Source organism: Zonotrichia leucophrys, chromosome 20 (assembly GCF_028769735.1).
Source record: "Zonotrichia leucophrys gambelii isolate GWCS_2022_RI chromosome 20, RI_Zleu_2.0, whole genome shotgun sequence".
Lineage (NCBI taxonomy): Eukaryota > Metazoa > Chordata > Aves > Passeriformes > Passerellidae > Zonotrichia > Zonotrichia leucophrys.
Window position 1 is genome coordinate 4360097 of NC_088189.1, and position 20242 is coordinate 4380338.

The window sequence follows — 20242 nt, forward strand, 5'->3', positions numbered from 1 at the left end:
TTCACCTGTTGCATTCCACAGCAGCAGATAACCATTGTTTACATTTTGTTCCTGGGGCCTCTCAGCTTCCCAGGAGGAAAAATCCTAAGAAAAGGATTTTTCATCAAAGATGTCTGTGATAAGATGCCATGAGCAATATCAATTCCTGCCGTAAGGCAGTGTCCAGGTAGGAGACACCATGAGCAGCATCAAATTCCTTGCAAATGATCCTTGAACCTCTCTGACAGAAATTATTTAAGGTCTCCAGTGAGGAAGTGTTCTCTAAGTTCATACTCCATACATCATGTACATCATGTTTGCACCTCACAAATGATAATCTCTCTTGACTCCAAGTCAAACCAGGAGATGAAGGGTGAAGAGTCAAATCCAACCATTTTCCTGATGGTTTAAGCTCAGATTTCTTCTGTGACAGCGCAATCGCGCGCTGGCAGCTCTGCCCTGCTGCTCATCTCCCCGGTTCTCAGAGTCACTCTGGCGAGCAATCTGCATGGCCCTGCAGCTTGCAGAGGGGAGATTTGGGCTTGTTCCTTGCCTTGCAAGGGCAGGGAGCGTTGCTGGTGCCTGATAAGGGCCACGTGCTGACACACGGGGCGGGCAGCGAGGCACGCGGTGCCAGCCGTGCCCTGTGCTCAGTGCCAGCAGCCCCCTCGCCCACCCCGGCTGGGAATGCCAGAGCCAGCCTTGCAGGCAGCAGGGCACAGATGGTTTCTTTCTGCTGTAGCTCCATACAGGCTGAAAGGCAGGAGGGCTCTGTCCCTGCCCTGCAGTCTGGGAGCAGTGTTCCTTCAGTGAGAATCTGCCGGTGGGCTGCACAGAGCCGCTGCAGCTGGGGGCTGCTCCAGGAAAACACAGTTCTGCTCTGCCCCTGGAGTAGCTGCCGCTTTCTCACCTCTTCCATATCATTTTCGGCAGCAGCAGTTCACCTTCTCATTTTCAGTGCTAGTCTGGGCTGAAGATCTTTCACTACATGGAGTAAATGCAGTTTTCTTCAGTTATCAGTTATCTCTGGTGCTGGGCTGGTTGGTGGTGACATTTGGGCAGGATTTGCCATGGAATTGTTTCAGGAGCCTGGTTTATTGCTGGATCCTGAGGACTTGCATGGTAAGGATGACGGTGTGTGTCATGGCTCCTCCAGGGGCAGGTGGGGTCTCTGGGCTGTGGCTGTAATTTGGATTAATTAACCATTAACCAGTAATGGTCCAAACAGCAAGACTGGCTTCTGCTGCCATGCTGTCTGTAGTGCTTGGACAGAGTGCAGGGCAGAGTGAGAAAACAAAGATAGATTTCTTATGTCAAGTTGTTAGAATTCCACCATGTAACTCTGTGCTCTTTGGGAGAGTTTTTGCCACATTTGAGACAAAAAAGGAAAAACTTGGACAGGCTTAAATCTCTTACTTGCCCACTGGGCTGACCCCTAAGGTTTTGCAGGTCTTAGAGTCATGTGAATAAACTTCTGCTGCTGTTCAGTAGGGCTTGAGCTTGTGGAAGATGTAATTAAACCCTGTTTGTTATTGTCAACTCAATTTGCCATTTCTAACCAAAGAAATACTGCTTCCTTCTAAAAGTAATTAAATATTGAAGGAACAAAGTAAGATGTCTTACATACTGCTTTAAATTTCTTCTCAGTGTAGCAGAAAAAAAACCTGAATAAGCACACATTTCTGTTTTAGTAGAATATTTGGTTGGAAATTCATCTAATGTTAATGTAATCTGAACTCTGGTTGAAAACAGAGAGCTAAGCTTCTTAAAATTCATATCCCTCCTTTCTAAAAGCCTTATTAGTGTGTAGTTTGAGGCTGGAAAAATACAGAAAACAAGACTAATGACAAGGTCATAAGCAGTTTTATTGTGGGTCCCTATAGCAGGCATCTGACTTGTGTTTTATTTAAATGCCTGTGGTTTTTGCAAGCAAAATAATCCTTTGTTTACTAAAGAAATAAATATGATTATGAGATTATTTTAAAAAATAATAGTGTTTGTGCAGAAAAAAAGAACCCCAAACCTTACAATATCCAGTTCAATATGTTTCAGGCCATGACCCTTATGTGTTTTGTGGCTTTTACTAGAGGCAGATTTCACATTTGGTTTTGTGCAGAATAATATGACTCAGGCAGAACGATATATATATATATATATATATATATATATATATATATATATATATGTTTTTTTAAGACATTTTAGATTGTTTTGTTATACTCAGAATATAGAGATGGCAAATGTGGGAGAGAAAGGAGGAGGTGACCTGAGAGAGGGAGGGAGACCAGTTTTCCTCTGGTGCATCCATTTATTTCCATTCTACTTTGTAAATTTGTGACTGATTTTGCGAAAATGCTGAACAGTTCCCAGACATTATAAATAATTGGCATGAAATTCAGTTACTGCACCTGCTGATCACTGTTTGTTGGCACCTATAGAACAAGAAAAGTCCTTTTACCTTGGAGCAATGAGCAGTGGCCCTCAGTGAGGGCAGTCCCTTGTGACAGGGACCCCTCAGAACCCCCTCTGAAAGGATAAATCAGAATTTAGTTCATGCTTATCCAGGGATAAAAACTGCATCAAAACCAGCCCTCCTAGAATGGCCATTAATAGACATTTGGTTTATTGTGGAGGTTGTAATGCAGAATAAATGTTATGGGAGAAATCAATGTTTTACGGATGCTGGCTGAGATTTTGGGGGGCCAGGAGTGACTCTGCCTGCACAGTGCACTACTTTAAAAATGTATTTTATGATACACGAAGCATACATTTCCCCTCCTCCCCAGCAAACCCTTGAATGTAAACTTTTTTTTTCTGGTTAATACAAGTGATGTTAGTAACTCAGGGAACTTTTTTGTTCAGTCTTGCAGGAAACCTGATAGCAATTCAATTAGAAAATGCAAATGAGGTCACACATTTCCCACAAGAGTGCTGAATTACCCCAGAGGAAGCTGAGTGATATTCCAGCATAACAATAAATACTTAAGATAAAGTTTCTTCTACTGTTCTTGTCAGGCTGCCCTGTTGTTCCAACTGAAAGTTTCAGTCGGGGCTGTGGGTGTAGTTTGGGAAGAAGGAAAAAGAAAATAAAAGAAAAAAAAAGAAAAGAATAAAGGAGAAAAGGAGAAGAGAAAAGATGCTGTTTTTATGAAGTAAAGTCTTCGTGGCTTGTGTCAGCATTTGTGAAAGATGAACTTGAGTGGGATAATGCTCCAGAAGAAAGCAAAGTAAAGCTGGGCTTTACTTATCTGGAATTAGCAATGTCTTCTTTTCTAAGAGTGCATGCTATTATTTTGAAAAATTGGATATTGATTCAACCAAAAGTCTAAAAATGAAAATTATGTTTGTGAACAGTGACATTGCTGAGGACTGCAATCTTCAGTGTCCTGTTTTTTAGTTACAGGAACTTAAATTTTCCCATTTATGAGTAGAAATATTGTGCATTTGTCATTCACACCCTGCACCTGCCCTCTGTGTCCATCAGTCCAAGCTCCTCCTCGTCATTGCTTGAAAATCAACTTCCCCCACCCCCTGTGCTGGCTCATCCCACCTGAAGTTATGACCTTCTCATTTATATTGATTGTTTTCTTTAATTTTCAGTCCTTTCATGTGTCTAAGGCACATCTGGCAAATTTTCTTCTGTATTTATTTAGCTGTCTATTTTTCTGTAGTTCTCACCTCACAAGTTAAAATCCAGATTGTAGAAATACAGCATGGAAAGGAATTCACAGCAGAAGGGCTTAGAGGTACAAGATATATTCAGCACATGTAGGATGTCAGTCATCTGCTGCCAGTGGCTTAGTTCAGTGGGAAAAAAAATACTGTTTTCTTTGAACTGTGTTTATGTCAACCAAAGTTTCTCGTTGTTTGAGCTTTTCAAATTCTGAGCATGGAAATATGTAAATTTTTCTAATGCTAAATCACTGGGAATTGTGCAATTGAATTCAGAAATATATGAGGTCTGCAGCTAGTGTTTAAAACATTGAGAACTGCTGTCAGAAATCAATTCTTGCTTAAGCCCAGCTTGTGTTTTATTATATCTCATCTTATTTTGGGCTGCTTTCATAACCCAGCTATGAGTCCACAGCCAGACAATGTGAATGTGAAAAGCTGGTTCTTACAGACACAGGGCTTTTTTTTTTTATTTAAAGCCTTTAAATAATCATCTGCGGTATTTCACCTGGCAGTGGTTCTAAATTCCAAGAGCAGCCTTTTATTGCTGATCACAAGCACAAAGGTCTCTGGGCAAGGAAAGGCTTATTCAGCAGTGCTCTCATTGATGGCCTGGGTTATTGTGCAGCCAGGATGCTCTGCACGGGCTGGGAGCCCTCCCTTGAAGGAGGAAAATCAGAGTTTAAGTGGGATCTGTGCTTCCAGTGACTCCAGTCTCACTGCTGGGCAGAGGCACCTGGAGGAAATGAGACAAAATGTGTTCACTTTATTCCTTCCTTCTTTTCCCTGCTCTGGGGTGAGGTGTTACCTGTGGCATCAGGGTGAGGGGAGTTTGCCCCATCAAACTGTTTTATCACTAGAGAAGGGCTGGAAAAATGAGGTTTTAGTTGTCATCCTGCCTTTTTCTGATGATACTGCTGCATATTTTGAGTACTGGGTCATTACAGTGGCGCTGTCCTCTTTCACTACCTCTGTGGGGGATCCAAGGCAGTAACTAAATCCAGCAAAATGGCAGTTGGAATAATTTTTATTTCTGTATCTCATCAGTCAAGCAAGACCTGGATTTATCTGTCAGGCAGAGTACATGCAGAGATTTCTGTTTCCTTCAGATAACTTGTGAGACATTATTTGGGGTTTTAACAAATCAGATCAATGGAAAAGATAAGAAAGAAGACGACTAATAAATTAGTATCATTTAACTGTTACCAGTGAGACTGCTCATGATAATTGTGCAAGTCTAATGAAGATGCAGCTGCTGAACTTGCCTGACCTCGTGCTTGGGTGAATTTGAGCGTCTCACATGCAATCATTGCAGGAGGAGAGAGTGGTGGCTGTGACAGCACGTGAACCTCCCTGGCCTGGTTCTCAGGGGTGCTGCATGGCACGGCCTCGTGCTGCAGCCAGGATGAGATGTGGCACACAGGTGCTCATTGCCTTGGAAAATCAGCCCACTACGGGAAGTTTCCAAGCACTGCACTTGCTGCATTTAGTTCTTAAGCAGTCAGCATCATACCAAGGGTCGGGCTCAAAGCCGTGCTCAAAAGAGCGTCTGTAAGTGGAATTCACTCCAGATCTGTCTTCCTTCAAACAAAAAGAAGTCCTAAGGATTGAACTGCCTGCACGGAAATAAGTTTTTCCTGATAAAACAAACCCCGTGGACTGCTGCGTGCTCCTGCCTGTGATGTGTTCCTTGCCCTTGCCAGATGAAAGCTTTTGACCTCCCATTTCATGTTCTTTGTTGGTAACTGCTCAAGTCTGACTGCCACTTCAAAAAAAAATATATTTTGGACTGGATATCCTAAAAATACCTTCATTGCTGTGATAATCTGATGACAGCTGCTTGTAAACATGACTTTGAGTGCAGGCAAAAATTGCTTCATACAGGCACGTCCATTGAAATAAACTGGTTGTAGGGGCTCTGAGTGTCCAGGATTTTTCCTTTAGCCCAAGCTGAGACAGATTGGTAGATGCAAGCTCAATTTTGGTTCCTCCCAGCCTCTGGAGATCAGGTCCTGGATTTTTGGGTGAGGCAGTGACCCTCTGGCATGTCCAGCTGGAGGAGTGCCAGGGATGGGTGTCCAGCAGGGCAGAGTGGCCTGAGAGCCTCAAGGATTGGGATCTCAAACACTGTGCCCACCCAGCAAAGCATTTAAATCAGGCTTAAATTTCATCTTGCAAATTGAGATAAATTGAACGGGTCCTCACGGTCGAATTTGAGCATTTCTTAGGTGCACTCTGGAATTGGAGGATAAAAAAAGAAGAGCAGTCTTTTCTCAAGAGCCTCTTGAAATAACCAAAGGATAACTTGAAAGGGCAAATTCTCACACTAGCACTGAGGAGAAGTACCAGACTGAATTACTTTACTTTGTGCTAAAGTAGCAGCAGCGCCTGTGATCTTTTAAATCTCTTGTGATCTTTTTACTTGCAAACATTATGAAGAGGAGGAGTATTGTTACATTTAATTCATTATGATTATTTTAATTCATGTATCTTTTGAACCTCATGGCTTTAGAGAAATAAAATGAGATTACAATTTTTCACAGGCTTTTAAGGGGTAGACTTGCTCCCACTTCTTTCTGTGTTGAAGAGCACTTGTAGTAGTCTGAGTTTTAGAAGCAAAAGAATTGTGTTTTGGAGCCATGTTTTCAATTATTTTTCAGAAATTTTATTGGAGAGGAAGAACTCGGATTGCTAGCCCAGATTTTCATACATTTTCCTCAAGATCAGGTGCAGGATGAGAGAGGTAATTCCAAGCTGCAATAGAGGTTTTCACTGTACAGTATGTGGCAAGATCTACCACCTTTATTCCTAATATGCAGTACATAACAAGTATGAGTATTTTGTGATTTAATAGCCCTACTCTTGAGAAGTGCTTGTACTTCTGAAGCCATTGTGTATGGCTTCTCCCAATTATGAGAATGACATTAACTTGAAGATAGAAGTGTCTCTTGGTAAACACTAGAAGGTAGAGTACAACAGTAATTTAGATGTTTCTTAAACAATCCTACCTGGGAAGCACTGTGAGATTAGTTCTTACAAAGGGAGTGTGAAAAGGTCAAGTTGATGTGGGGAGCTTTGCAAGGAAACAACCTCATCAGAACTTTTCCTGTTGGGATAAGATGTTCAAGCCATAAAATGAGGAGGAGAAGTACATCCAGAGCTGTGCTTTGGGGGTGATGTCATCTTCTGCCCATTGACAGCTCTTGCAATATTCAAAGCCTGACAATGACAAGAAAAGTATCACAGATGCTGGAAACCTGTGGGAGCCATAAAAGATTCCACCAAAGGCAGACAGATTTCTAAGGTACCTGCTTTGGTACGCGATTCTTCCAGAGAATGGGAGAGGAAGATCATTCGAAACCCTGAGAGAGTGCACTGGCCAGGAGGTGCCTCTAATCATCCGTGTGGTAGCACAGAATAAGTCTGAGCACAGCTCTGCCTCTCCTTCCCTGCTGGCACTCCCATCCCTTAGAGATCCTGTGGGCATTTTGTGGTTTTGTGTCTGCTCAGTAGCGACGCGAGCGCGCTGCCCGCGCCCATCCTCACTGCAGCACTAAAGCACAGCCTATTGAAGTGCTCTGCTGACTGCATTTCAGCTTAAATTGGTGAGAACTTACCCAGCACAGTGTTGGTGAGCTCAGGAGATTGCTGATTTCAATTAAATTAAATTTCAGCATCTCCTGTCCCAGCCTGGTCAGCAGGCACCCAGAAAGCCCCGTTCTGCCCCAGGGGTGTTAGCTGCAGCCTGTGTCCTCACCAACCCTGTTAGGTTTTCTGATCAAAGAGATTAACATGTATTTGGGTTTTTTTAAATAAGAATCTTCTGTGGTAGCCACATGGGTATCACCTTCTGTGATAACCACATGCCCAGAGCTGGTGCATCTCTTTTCTCTGGAGTCCAGCCTTAACTCAGCATTTAATTACAGTAACCCACAACGGGCCCTGCTGCACCTTTAGCAAGGAAAGGATCTTCTCCTGCTCACTCACAAGCCAGTCTGTCGTGTTCTCCCTATTTAAAAATCCCCTGGTTTTACCTCGTACTATACATCAGCTTTTTTCTTGCTTTGCAGCCCTGCAACACCAAGGAGCATTTTGACTTCTTGGTCACTCTGATCACATTGTATTACTTCTATCGGGTAAAATTTTCCATAGCCTGCAAAGCCAGCCGGATACCTAACAACCTTAAATTTGCATTCATGCTTCATTTTTCAGCTCTCAAGGAATAGGGCATGTAGAGCTTTGACACTGACTCCTCAGGAGCGAGGGGTTTTGGCATGGCTGATGCATTTGTGTGCGTTTCGTGGCTCATTCTCCTCCTCTGAGGGCAGTAACTTGGTTAGCTTTTAGTCAAACTTTTTCTTCCCTGTCAGCTGATGTGTTCTGGAAGCTCGTGCACTTGCCAAATCTGACAATTTTTCTTACTAATTGACTCTAATGCGAACTGCTCTATGCAGCCCCACTGCTAGCTGATAAAAACAAAAAGTAATGAATTTTTGCTTAACTAGCTGATTTAATTAAAATGTTTTATACTGTACTTGTATGGTTTCTATAAATGGAGAGGTAATTTTGTTTAATGAGTTCCTAACCAAACATAACATTCCTGATTGTACGTAGCCAGATTTGATAAAGGTCACAAACGCTGCAATTCCACTGTTTGCTTTTGGAAGTCGTGATGATCAAACAGCTTGCTTGGGTACTGGAAATATCCTGTCAGGATTGGTTCCCTCTATTCCTGTTTATACCAGAAATTATTAGTATAGTTTTAGGAGCAGAGGGGGTTCTTCTCTGTATTTGAACACTGTTCATTATCTTTAAAGTGGAAGTGTACTGCCAAAATCCCATCTCATTGTCAATTAGTGGCTTCTCTGCAAACACATTAATTTAATGCCCCTGCTGAAGAGCTGTGGATGTTGGAACATCTTGCTGCTAAAACAATAGTTTTCAGAGCTCTTTGACACAAATCATTCATGAATGGCAATTTATGCCGTGATGGTAATGGGATGTGGCATGCAGCTATCTTTGATTAAATTTACCACAGCTTACAACTATTAGTAAATAAAGCTAATACAGACAGTCATCTCAGAGTTCTAGAGGGTGGATAAGGAGAAAAACAGATTATAGATTCCTTACCTGTGCAGTTCCTGAATAATAGCTGCACATAGCACAACTATAATAAATTAAAGTCTAAAATAAAAAGTCTGATCTTTTTAAAACTACTTTTTTTCCCTGTCTCCAACTTCAGCAAATTCAGCAATGACCTAAATAAAAAAGGAATCAATTACCGTAAAATAAATAAATTTGCTGTTTGTTCTGCAACCCTTTCATTCTGCTGTATGAGAACACAAAATGGAATATCTTTCTATACTGAAAGATCAAAAACTGGAGAAATGGTGCATTTTGGGAAAAAAGGGTTCATTCGTCCTCCACTGCCGTCCCTGATGTCAGCAAAATGTTGTTTCCTTAGAACAGAATTCATGCAAATGTTTATTTTGCAGTGCTCTCATGTTCCCTTTGTTAAAGAACTAAGCTCTATTTTCATTGTCTTATTTTCTGTTTGGTAAATATAATTTTCTCCTGTCCTTTCTGCAGCTACCATGGAAACAAGCAAAAATGCTTCAGATTAAATATTTTTTTAATAGATCCTTTTTTTTTCCCTGGTAGAAAATGGTAGCAGTTTTTAAAAGTATATTGATATAGGAGATGAAGGGAAATATTGTTTGAGCAATGGACTAAAGGTGGACTTTGTATCCCCTTGTATTGACAAAAATATATTAAAAACACGTTGCCTTGGTTAAACCCTATGAGTGACACTAGAAGCAAAGGAAGCCAGGTATTTCTTTTCTGAAAAATGTCTAGTGTGAAGTGTTAAAGATCCTATGAAAATAACAAGGCTGGCGTATAAATAAAACAGGTTAAATCATGAATCATTTTGATACCTGGAAAATAAAGGCCTTATTTCCCTTCTTCCAATTGCAGGTACTTTTTATTGCAAATGCAAGCATAATATATTTTAGTGCTGAAACATTTCATTTTTCGGGTTGAGCCCTATGAAATTATTAATCTCCAACAAACGCACCCTAAGACTTGTTATTTATATGCAGGGAATGGCGGCTTATTTACCCAAACATTGGAGCGATCCAAAATGTTCAGCTAAGCAGGAACACAAAATATGATATTATATTATGTAAATGGGTTTGTGATACGCTCTGCTGGATAATAACTTCCAGATGTCTCCGTAGCCAGAGGCTGACGGATATCAAAGGCAGGTTGGCTGGGAGGGGAGACAAGCCAGCTGGCGAGGCCGGCTACTGCTAAGTGTAGCGGAAGGTGGGAGCTGGTGTTCCTTCACACTCGCTGCTTCTCTTCGTGGGCTAGTGAAAAGTCAGTGCCTTGTGGCCTTCTTGTCACGGGCAGGACAGGGCTGGAGGGGCTGCTGGCGTCCCACGTGTCTTGTTCTGTCAGGGGATTATTTCTTGACTTCTTTCACGAGCAGAGGTTGGGTTTAGTCTGAGTCTCGCAGTAAGTGAAAGGCTGGCGAGCCACAGACCAGCACTGACAGGAGATTATACTCGCTAAATGGCTTTTCCAACTTATCCATTATTCCCAGTGCCAGGTGCACACAGGGAATGTCCCTGAGCTCTCAGCACTGTGGTGTAAGTGGAGTTAGCTGGAGCACCCTGCAGCCTCACTAGTTTGGAGTGAGGTGTCCTGAAGGTGTTGGGTTCTGAAGTCTGACAGCCCCTTTGGGATTTAGCTCCATGTCCTCTTCCCAACGCAGCAGGTTGTGTTCACCATCCTTAAAGGCAATTCTAGACTGAAAAGGGACTGGAAATGACTCCTGGGAGATTCCACTGGAGCTGCTGACACGGACTCCAAAATACCCTTACACCTTCTGCGAAGCAGGCTGGGAGAGGAAAGTTCTTTTCACAATCCTTATAGATTGTGAAAAATTGGGATTGTGATTGTGACCGCATCTCCTCCAACCTCGCATTGCTTTCTGAAAGCTTCATCTGCCATCTCGCACACTACTCACACTCATGCACACCCGCTCACACTCTTGCTTTATATCATACAGCCAGCACGGGACTGCTCAGCTTCACCAGCGAGCTCTGAACGATTCTGCCCCAATACAAATACTGAGGCATCAGATCCTCCTGAATCCAAACTCTCCTGACAAGTTTACATCCCAGCATGGGCTCCTCTCCTGTTGTTTCTCTTCATCCCCCACTTTGTAATTACTTTTTCCCCTTGATGTTGAAGGTTTTCATCTGTTTTGGCTCAGCCGTATTTCTCTAGCTTATCAGTATCCTAAAGTGATGGACAGGCATAATTACTGAATTATCTGACTATTTTATATCCTCCTGTAATTATCTTTGTATTACCAAAACCCATGCTCACACGTTCCATGTTTAGAGTTTGATCCTGTTGTAACGAGTTATAAATGTCACCGTGTCATTTTTGGAATGGAGAGTGGATTTCACTTTCCCCTGGGCACGTGTTCCATGGATTGCCTGGTGCTGTACACCAGCATTTTTGTGACATGTAGAAGAGAGTCACAAAAACAATGGGAGGAAAACCACCCCAAAGCAGCAGCACTAGAGGTGCTTAACTTGATTTTGTGAAGGACCCTGTGGACAGTTTGTGTGTTCTGGTGGCACTACAAAAGGTGGAGGAATATTTTATCTTTTGAAAATGTTTCTGAGATTCTGTTAAGCATGTGGCCAGCAAGGCCATGAGAAAATGAGCACTTGTCATCTCAGTAAAAACTGCTCCTCAGCAAAACTAGAATTGGAAGCTGTATTTTAGAATTCATTTAATTTGGTGTCATATTCTGCTTTTGAGTTGAACTTTAGATTCTTACAAACTCAAAAACACTGGAGAGTTTTCTGGGGCTCACAATACAACAATGCTGTTATTCCAGATATGTTCTGGATGTTTCAGTCAGAGATCTGAATAGTTCTGGCATTTATACTCACCAGACTTTGTTACTGCATTTGTCTCACAGCTTTTAAGCAGCAGAAAACATGTACAACATATTTAAACAACACCAGAGAAATTAAGGTCAAGAGAATGCATTGTCAACAAATGAAGATAAAAAAGAGCTGTTGTTTTAAAAAAAGAAAAAAAATTCTTGTTGCAAGATGCTTTTGAAATTCTACATATCAAATTCAGAGTCATGTTGATGATTTATTCTAATATAGGAAAACATCATCAAGAGTGACAAGCAAGCTAGTCACTGTCTAGTCACCTGCCAGCAAGTATTTCATACAGACTAAAAAGGCTGGTATTGCCTTGCTGAGCTGACACTAATTATTTCAGTATACAGGGAGCTCTGGGACTCGTGTTAATTCTCAAGTCTGTCTTTAGTTCAGACTCATTCCACTGTGTAAACTCAAAAGAGCACAAATTATTTGACCATCCTTTCATAATCTGTCCCCATGCTCATTTGCCAATTATATAAACTGATCCAAATACCTGCTCTCAAAGGATTCCCATTTGGGAATCACAAGCCAATTAAAAAAAATTTGGGATATCCACTATTCTGTGGCTCATGTTTCATAGTCCTATTTCATGTTGTCATGCATTTCTGGGTGTCGTCTTTAGATAAGATTGATTTCATCAGTGTTCAGAAAAGATACCTTTCTGGCAATAAAATAATTTTTAAATGAAACCTCTTTTGGCTATAGCATTAGATCCCATGGGAAGGAGGGGGTCAGCAGTGCCTGCCACTATCCCGACTATCCCAAGAAAGTCTCCCACTGCCACACCACAATTCTGTTTCTTTGTTTATTGCCCACTTCAGTAAGCATTCTAAGAGCAGCATCTAAATATTGAACATGGTGCTGTGATTTTTTTGGAAGTGTGGAAACAGCACTTAGGTGAACACAACCCACATGGTGAGTGTGAGACAGGACCTGAGGAACGTGCCTCCGTGTGTGACTGAAAGGACCATATTTGTCTGTTCTGTGAAAATTCAGCTCTGGAACAGGCTTGTTTTTAAGTTTTTGCAGTAAAAATAGCTGCATTTTGGCGCAAATGCTTCCAATCCTTGCAGCCAGGGGATGTCTGCCCTCCAGAGGTAGCAGAGATCAGAGCCATGAGCAGGCTGTGAGAATGGGCTCCTTGCTGCTGTGCCCAGCTCTCAGTGTCTCCAGCCTTCCTGGAGAAGGCCCACACAGCTCTGGAGCCACATCTCAGTTTAACTTTCATTTACTCTTTAGTTTTCATATACTGTGCAGTCTGGAGGTGGCTGCCTGTTTCTTTACCTCCCAGTCAGGAATTGAAAAGTGCTAATAGATGGATTTACATCAAACTAGAAGGCCTGAAGCAATGATTCCCACTGAAATCAGTGCCTACAGATAACTGCTTGGAGGGTGTTTGGGTTTATATGTTTGGAGTAAGGCAAAAAGTGAATGTGGCTTAAAATGGCAGGAGCCTCAGAAAATGCTTTGATAACTTCCTGCATTGCTCTTGTGTGTTGGGGCATTGGGTTTGGGATGAGTGGGTTTTTGGGGTTTTTTTGGAGAAAAATAGCTGAAAATTGTAACGTTCTGAGAACAGTATTCCCACTGGATCTTACCTCAGATGAAAAGAATGTGACTTGCAGTCTTTGTGATTTATGAAAGTTTAAACATTTTCTGGTGGGAGTGCAGGTCACCATATGGTAACAAAAGCCCTTGCTAGTTATCTTTTCTGCAGACTTTCAGAAGTAATTGCTGGAATCCTAGAAGACCACAGAGTATTGAAGTATTGGGACTGCATAACCTCTGAAGAGCCTTCCCAAATCTACATTTCTTTGATTCATCCATTCTATAAGGCATACATTTTCTAATAGTGAGCCAGTCTCTCTAAGTCAAAACCATGGTCCCACCATTTTCATTTTATTCATAGCACTGTAACATTTCCAACACCAAAGTATTCCATTCAGGGAATCCATAGTTAAAAAATCACAAAGAAAGACTCAAAGTCACACCAAATAATGAAAATTTATTGTGCCTGAGATGTATTACACTTCCCAGCCAGCATGGGGTGTGTATTTTGAGATTTGTGTTCAAAACCCAGCTCTCATATAAAGATCATTTGTTATGAAGCACTAAAAATCTGAACTAATGCACCTTTGCAGCCAAGGGGCTGACTCTCCCTCTGGCTGGGGTTGGGTTTGTGTGGCAGAATACCTTTGCAGAGCCACAGCCTGCAGGTTTTTGTAGCCCTGCTCATGCTTGATACCAGATTATAAAGCTGGACCCATGACATGGACTGTAAAGGAATCCTCGCCCATTCTTTGTGTTCTGGTAGATTGCACTTATAGGAAATTTTTAGCAACTTCATTACTCCAATTCTCTGCTGCATCTCCTTGCAGCTGGTGTCATGAAGACAATACATCTGGGAGGCGTCTTGACTTGGGAGTGGCAGCTCCATATATTTGTGAGTGTTTTAGTTGATGAGGTGGTGTTAGGTCGTAGCTTTGACTTGATGATCTGCAAGGTCTTTTCCAAGCTAGCTGATTCTCTGATTCTGTGTTTCTATGAAAAGGAAACAGCAGCAGAGCTGCCATTAAACACGCTGTGTCTTTGTCCCATGTGGCTGTTGGACAGGTCCTAAGGAGCGAGGAAGGAGCTAACTGTCTGTGCTTTCTTGTTCCCCAAACAGCCCAAAGGGAGGAAGGCGCTGTTGGGCAGATCCTAAGGAGCGAGGAAGGAGCTAACTGTCTGTGCTTTCTTGTTCCCCAAAAGCCCAAAGGGAGGAAGGGGCTGTTGGACAGGTCCTAAGGAGCGAGGAAGGGGCTAACTGTCTGTTCTTTCTTGTTCCCCACACAGCCCAAAGGGAGGAAGGCGCTGCCCGGGGAGCTGGTGCAGCAGCAGAGTGACACACTGCTGCCCTGGAGGCAGCACCAGAGTGCCAACGGGCTGCGGCGGCAGAAGCGGGACTGGGTCATCCCTCCCATCAACGTGCCCGAGAACTCGCGCGGGCCCTTCCCGCAGCAGCTGGTCCGGGTGAGTTCAAACACAAAATACTGATCATAGTGCTCACAGTGATGGTGATCTTGTGAAGTGTGGGAAGCCTGGCTCAAAGCACAGGCTCTCTGCTCTCCCTCCCTCCTGCAGCCTTTTCCATGCTGCTCCAAAGCTCCTCGCCCCAGTTTCCCTCCCCAGCTGACGGCAGCCTAATCGCCTCCTTCCAGCCAGTCCCTCCTGAGACGCTGGCACTGCTGCCAGCATGGCACTGTGCCCACGCTCTCATCCAGAGAGCTGCTGCAGGTGTAAAAGCTGGGCTGGGTGGCACCCAGCAACAAGGGTGCTGCATCCTTCCCTCGCCATCCCTCGCATCCCTCACCCATCCCTGCCATCCCTCCCATCCCGCTGCAGATGCGCGGCGCCCGGGGGAGGTTGGCTGCCTGCCGCCGCTGCAGATGGATCCGCCAGCCTCCCCTGTGTTGCTACTTTCTTTCTTCACAAGGATAATCTCTGAGATCAAGTTTACCCATGTGGTTTTCTGTGATGATTGTGGGATGACAGGAAAAGAAAAGGAAGGGAAAAGGAGTGTTTTTACAGAGACATTTGGTTGATTTATTGTTGCTGTTGATGAGTGTTAGCGAAATACAAACACGTGTTGCTGTTCCTCTTGTGGGTGCTGGTTTTGGGTTTTTGGAGCAGTCAATTGATTAGCTGTAAAAAGAAAAAAAAATAAGTAAAACTCCTTGGCAGACATTTGCAGCTAGCTCTTCCCTTGGAGAAAATGGCAACAATATAAAAATTCAAAAGTTATTTCAAGTAGCAGTGGTTTGTCATTGGCATCCCTTCTCAGGAAGTTCATTTAGTCCTTTTGAAGCAGTGCCTGGATTCACATGAGTTGCATCATTACCCGTTTCTCTGTCTGGGATGAAGGGGCATGTTCCCAGTTCAACCAGGGATTGGATAAACTTGAATTGTTGAAGTCATTTCTCTGTGCAATTAGGGAGTACAATAAGGACTAAGAGGTACCAAGTGGCAAATATTCTTATGTCTGTCCTGGAAAACCAGGGAGGGAAGCCAGAGAGTCTTTGTGTGGTCAGCAGTGCAGGGTACAGAGTGACCTATTAATGTGCTGTCCTACTGAGCTGAAGAAATGTCTGAAGAGGAAAATAACCTGATGTGTCAAAAATGCCTTTCTAAATTAATAATTTAGATTACATCTTGAATTCCTGTGAAAAAATAAAGGGGAGTACTTGCAAAATGAACTTGTGCTCTCTTCTATTCCCTACCGATTTCTTTTGAGTTTTGAGTAGACAGCAAGAGGACAACTTGGCACCAGCTTACCATGGCAAATTTGTTGATTTATAAGGACTGAAATCTCTATGGCACTTTTTACCCTACAGCCTGGAGATGAAACAGAAGGACTCGACTATGCAAAATTCTAATATTAATGGAAATGACAAATAATAAATTTTATATAGGTACTGAAGAATTTATATTCATCACTTAGACCACCAGTAACCTTGGAAAGATAACCTGGCTTATGGAAATACAGAACTCCCAGATTTTCAGTAATATATTCCATTGCAGTTTTCAAATACAGATGCTAGAGGAAACACTGAAAATGAAGTGAAAATGGGGTGAGAAATTAAAAAAAACAAACTGGCTTACAGAGGGCTGTTTTCCTCTTCACCTGACATACAGAAAGCATCATAATGACAGGGAAGATCATACAAAGAGTGCAACTTGATTAAGCGTGAGACCCCTGATGTTTCAGGCTTGGGTTGAGTTTCTGCTCCTCTGCAGCATCTGGCCCTTTTGCCAGCCCTGAATGTGAAGCTTGGGTGATTCCTATCAGGAGTTACAGCTCCCTCTGTTACATTTTGCTCTTTAATTATCCAGAATAGGACAAATCAACATCTTCAAAGACCAGCACTATCTGATTATTTCCATCCACATAATCTTCAGATTGCCCTGGAGCATTTTGCTGTCTCCTAGATCTAGGTGAGAGTTTTGATCTGATTTCCCATGCTTTTGCACACTGGGCACTGAATATTTTTGTGTCCATCTGCTCACAAACTGGAACCAGAAGTGCACATGTGAAGTTGCAGCTCAGCTCTCATTTGTACAGAAGCAGGTCTGTCACCATTTTCTCTGCTGTTTTATATAAAGCATTCAAACCTACCACTGGTTCTTGGACACTGAACTCTTTTTGGTCCAGAAGGACCAGCCTGAGCTTGCATTTTGTAGGTATAACCAATGAAAACCAGTCCCTCCACAGTGCTGTCTTTGGTTCTGGCTTCCTCCAAGGAGAGGAAGGGATGGCATGAAAAATCTCATCACTAAAAAATCCCAAAAGCCCTACCAGAAGTACATTTTCATAGAACCACTTGCTGTTTGCGTTTTTATAGGTCAGACTAATTTGAAATGCATAGGCAAATCTTTCAGGTTCCCTCCTACTCCTGCTTCCTATTGTGAAGGTAAAAATTCCATTTTATGGAAGTTGATTAGTTACTTGTCAGTATTTTTAGCAAGGCTGTGCCTGAATGAAGTTTAAATCATAGCAAAGGTGAATGCAGCTTGATGGGAGCCACATACCTCGAAAGGCAGCCCTGTCTGGTTCAGCTGGGATCAACTGTAATTCTCTGCTCATTAAACCATTTCATTCTGATAAAATACGTTAAATGAAAAAGTTTTTAGAGAAAAAAAGAAAAAAGGAACATTATCCCTGCCAAAAAAACCCTTCTGTTAATTACAGGGTTTTTTCTTTCTGTGGAATATCTGTGTCTGCTCATATACATCAACCACACTAACTAGGAAATGTGTTTCAGAAAAATAATAGCTGAAAAAATAATAATAGGAATTTCTAATTAATTTTGGCTGCTGAAAAGATTTACTTGCTCTTTGAAGAGTTTAAATTAACATCTGACATTTATAAGCCTAAAAAAATTTGTTAGTCTACAAAAATGTTTTGTAAATTCTGCCTTTGTCTTTGAGCTGAGAAAACAGTTATCAAAATTTATTGATATATGCTTATTTATTTTGGAAACATTTATGAAAATCTTGAGTTTAATTTCCTTCTGCTTCACTTCCACCTTTGTACTAGGAATAATATTGTGCATGCTGTGAAATATTTCACTGTTGTGAGGCTAATTTCATTACTAATTGTCAGGTACTCTCATTATTATAACTGAAGTCCATAAAAATGCCTATTAAAAATACAAAAACAATATGAAATCCCCCTCCTTCTCCAAGCAAATGACTCATGCAGGCACACTGATCAGCTAAGATAATATATTAAATAGTTGCACCCTTGCTGAGCTCTGTCTATTTTCTCACTGACTCATCCTTTTTAACTACATGCGTAGCTAATTCTTAATTATCTATTATCTAATTATCTATTAGCTTATCTTGTATTTCATCCTCTTTTGAACTTCAAAAAGAATCTCAGTTTTGGATCCACAAGCCAGTCTCCAGCTGCTTCTAATGGGAATCTTGACTCAGTTTTGAAGGCAAGTCTTGGTCCATCTCAATGGACTACATGAAAATAATTAATTTTTAAAAACAGTTCTTGTGCAGAGCTGGCCTTTGGTCATCTTTGACGTGCTTAGATAATGGGCTCCTCTGTCAGCCACTGCAAATGTGTTCTCCTTTGTGAGGGCTCCAGGCTTTCAGTTCATCTCCAGGACTTCTGCAGAGCTCTTAGAGCCTCCCATCCTCTACTTCATAGACCCTCATTTTTCCAGCTTGCCTTTATTAAACATGAAACTGAAAATTTTATTATTTTCCTGTTAGATCTCTTATGATAAACAACTTGTTCATTCTCATTATAGCAGCATGAAAATCCCCTGAGGATGACCAAGGCAGGATCTTGGTGCTCTCTCTCACAAGCTGCCTTGATTGCATGCTGCAGGCACAGCATGGGCTCCCATGTCTGAGTGCTGGTGATCTCAGCCACAGGAACACTGGAAATAACCTGATGTGTGTAACAGGGAGTAAGAGGGAAGGATGCATTTTATGTAAATTTAATCAGAAAGTCCTGAAGTGGCTTGGGATGTAATATACCTGAAGACTCTTGTGTTGTTGCTTTGCAGAGGTGTCGTTGTTGGGTCAGGTTTTCAGCAGCACAGGGCACGTTAAGGGAGCAGAGAGCTCCTCTTGACACACTACAAAACCCTGTGGTGGTTAGCACATCTTAAACTATCCTATGACATTGAATATTTAATATGAAAAAAGTTGATAGCACGGTCTCCAGCTCAACAGCCTGTTTGTGAGCCCCAGCCCACCCTGGCTCAGGAATTGGGTGAGAGCTCTCCCAAAATCTGAAATCCTGGTGCTGGAGACACACAAGGCACGCTGAGCTGTGAAATCCCTGCCAGCTTGGACCATCAGCCCTCAGTGCTGCCATCTCCTTTGCTCCTCATGGCAGTTTCAGCGTGTGCCTTTGCTCTGTTTTAAATAGTTTTATTGTAGGAAATCCCTCTTGCCTCCTCTATCACAGCGTTGCTCACTGCTGTGAAATTGGCAGTGCAGAATCCATTAGCTCCCAGCTGCAAGACAGATGGCATCTGTCTGTGGTGAGAGAAGGTTTGTTGAGAAAAGGCCTTGCAAATGCTTCCCAAAGGACATCAGACCTTACTTTTCCTGAGAGAGATGCAGACAGCATTGATTACAAATAGACCTAGATCTTCCTTGTTCTCCACAGAAACAGCTGTTTCTTTTGCCTTACCAGCCACACACACATTCAAAGAAAAAAAAAAATTGCTAGTTCTGGCTCTCAGTGCATCTCACCTTTGTGATGCCCTGTGAGCATCATCAGCTGAGATTCAGAAATGAGGGGATTTGGTCTTTATTGTAACACTCAGAACAGGATAAGGAGCAAGCCCAGAGGGTGGAGAGGAAATGGGACATTGTGCAGGTTGTGGATCACTGGAGAGTCACAGCCTTTCTGTGAAAGATGCTCCAAGGATGTAGCTTGAGACAGCTCTTGATTCAACTGCAATTTCACACCACTAACCAACCTGGCGACAAAGAGGGAAAGATGAGCAGGAAAATGGGTCATTAATTGTTCATCTTGCTGTGGTCTTGGGTCTGGCCAGTTTTGCCGTTGATCTCCCCTCTGTGTGTGTGTTACCAAACCAGGACTCACATATAACTCACAGAATGAATGGACAAAGTGAAATGTGACACAGTGCTACTCCCTTGATGCGTCCATTTGAAATTCCTTTAAAGCCTGCAGTCTGAAGTGAGTTCCTGAACATATTCCACGCCATATATACTGCTCAAAGGACGTCCCTGATGGTGCCATTCTCATTTTCCAGCATTCACTGGAAGAGAAGGGCAGATCCTGATGTAAATCTCTGCCAGAGCTCCCCCAGTGTGTGCCATTTGGGAATCTGGGTTGAAGGAAGCAGATGCCCAGTGCTTTATGGGCTTTCCATGCACACACACATCCAGCATTACAGATTGAAAAGTGCAGCTACAGCATAAATGCTCCATTTAAAATTCTCTTACAACAGCATTCAAGCCTATACTGTAATTATACATATTGTATTTCCTTGTATTCAGACCCATAGGGAATTTATATTGTCCTTGCTAAAGCCAGAGGGACTGAAGGAAAGCAGTCATTTAATGATTCA

The 20242-nt window shown here is 42.4% G+C and overlaps 1 protein-coding gene across 2 annotated transcripts in view; it reads left to right on the forward strand.

The window, feature by feature from the left end:
- The window catches only part of CDH4 (cadherin 4), a 412119-nt gene that overhangs the window by 247644 nt on the left and 144233 nt on the right, over positions 1–20242 (forward strand). For both annotated transcript variants that reach the window (XM_064729703.1, XM_064729704.1), the window contains one exon: positions 14469–14645. In XM_064729703.1, coding sequence (XP_064585773.1) covers positions 14469–14645 — 177 coding nt within the window. The remainder of the gene's footprint in view (positions 1–14468; positions 14646–20242) is intronic.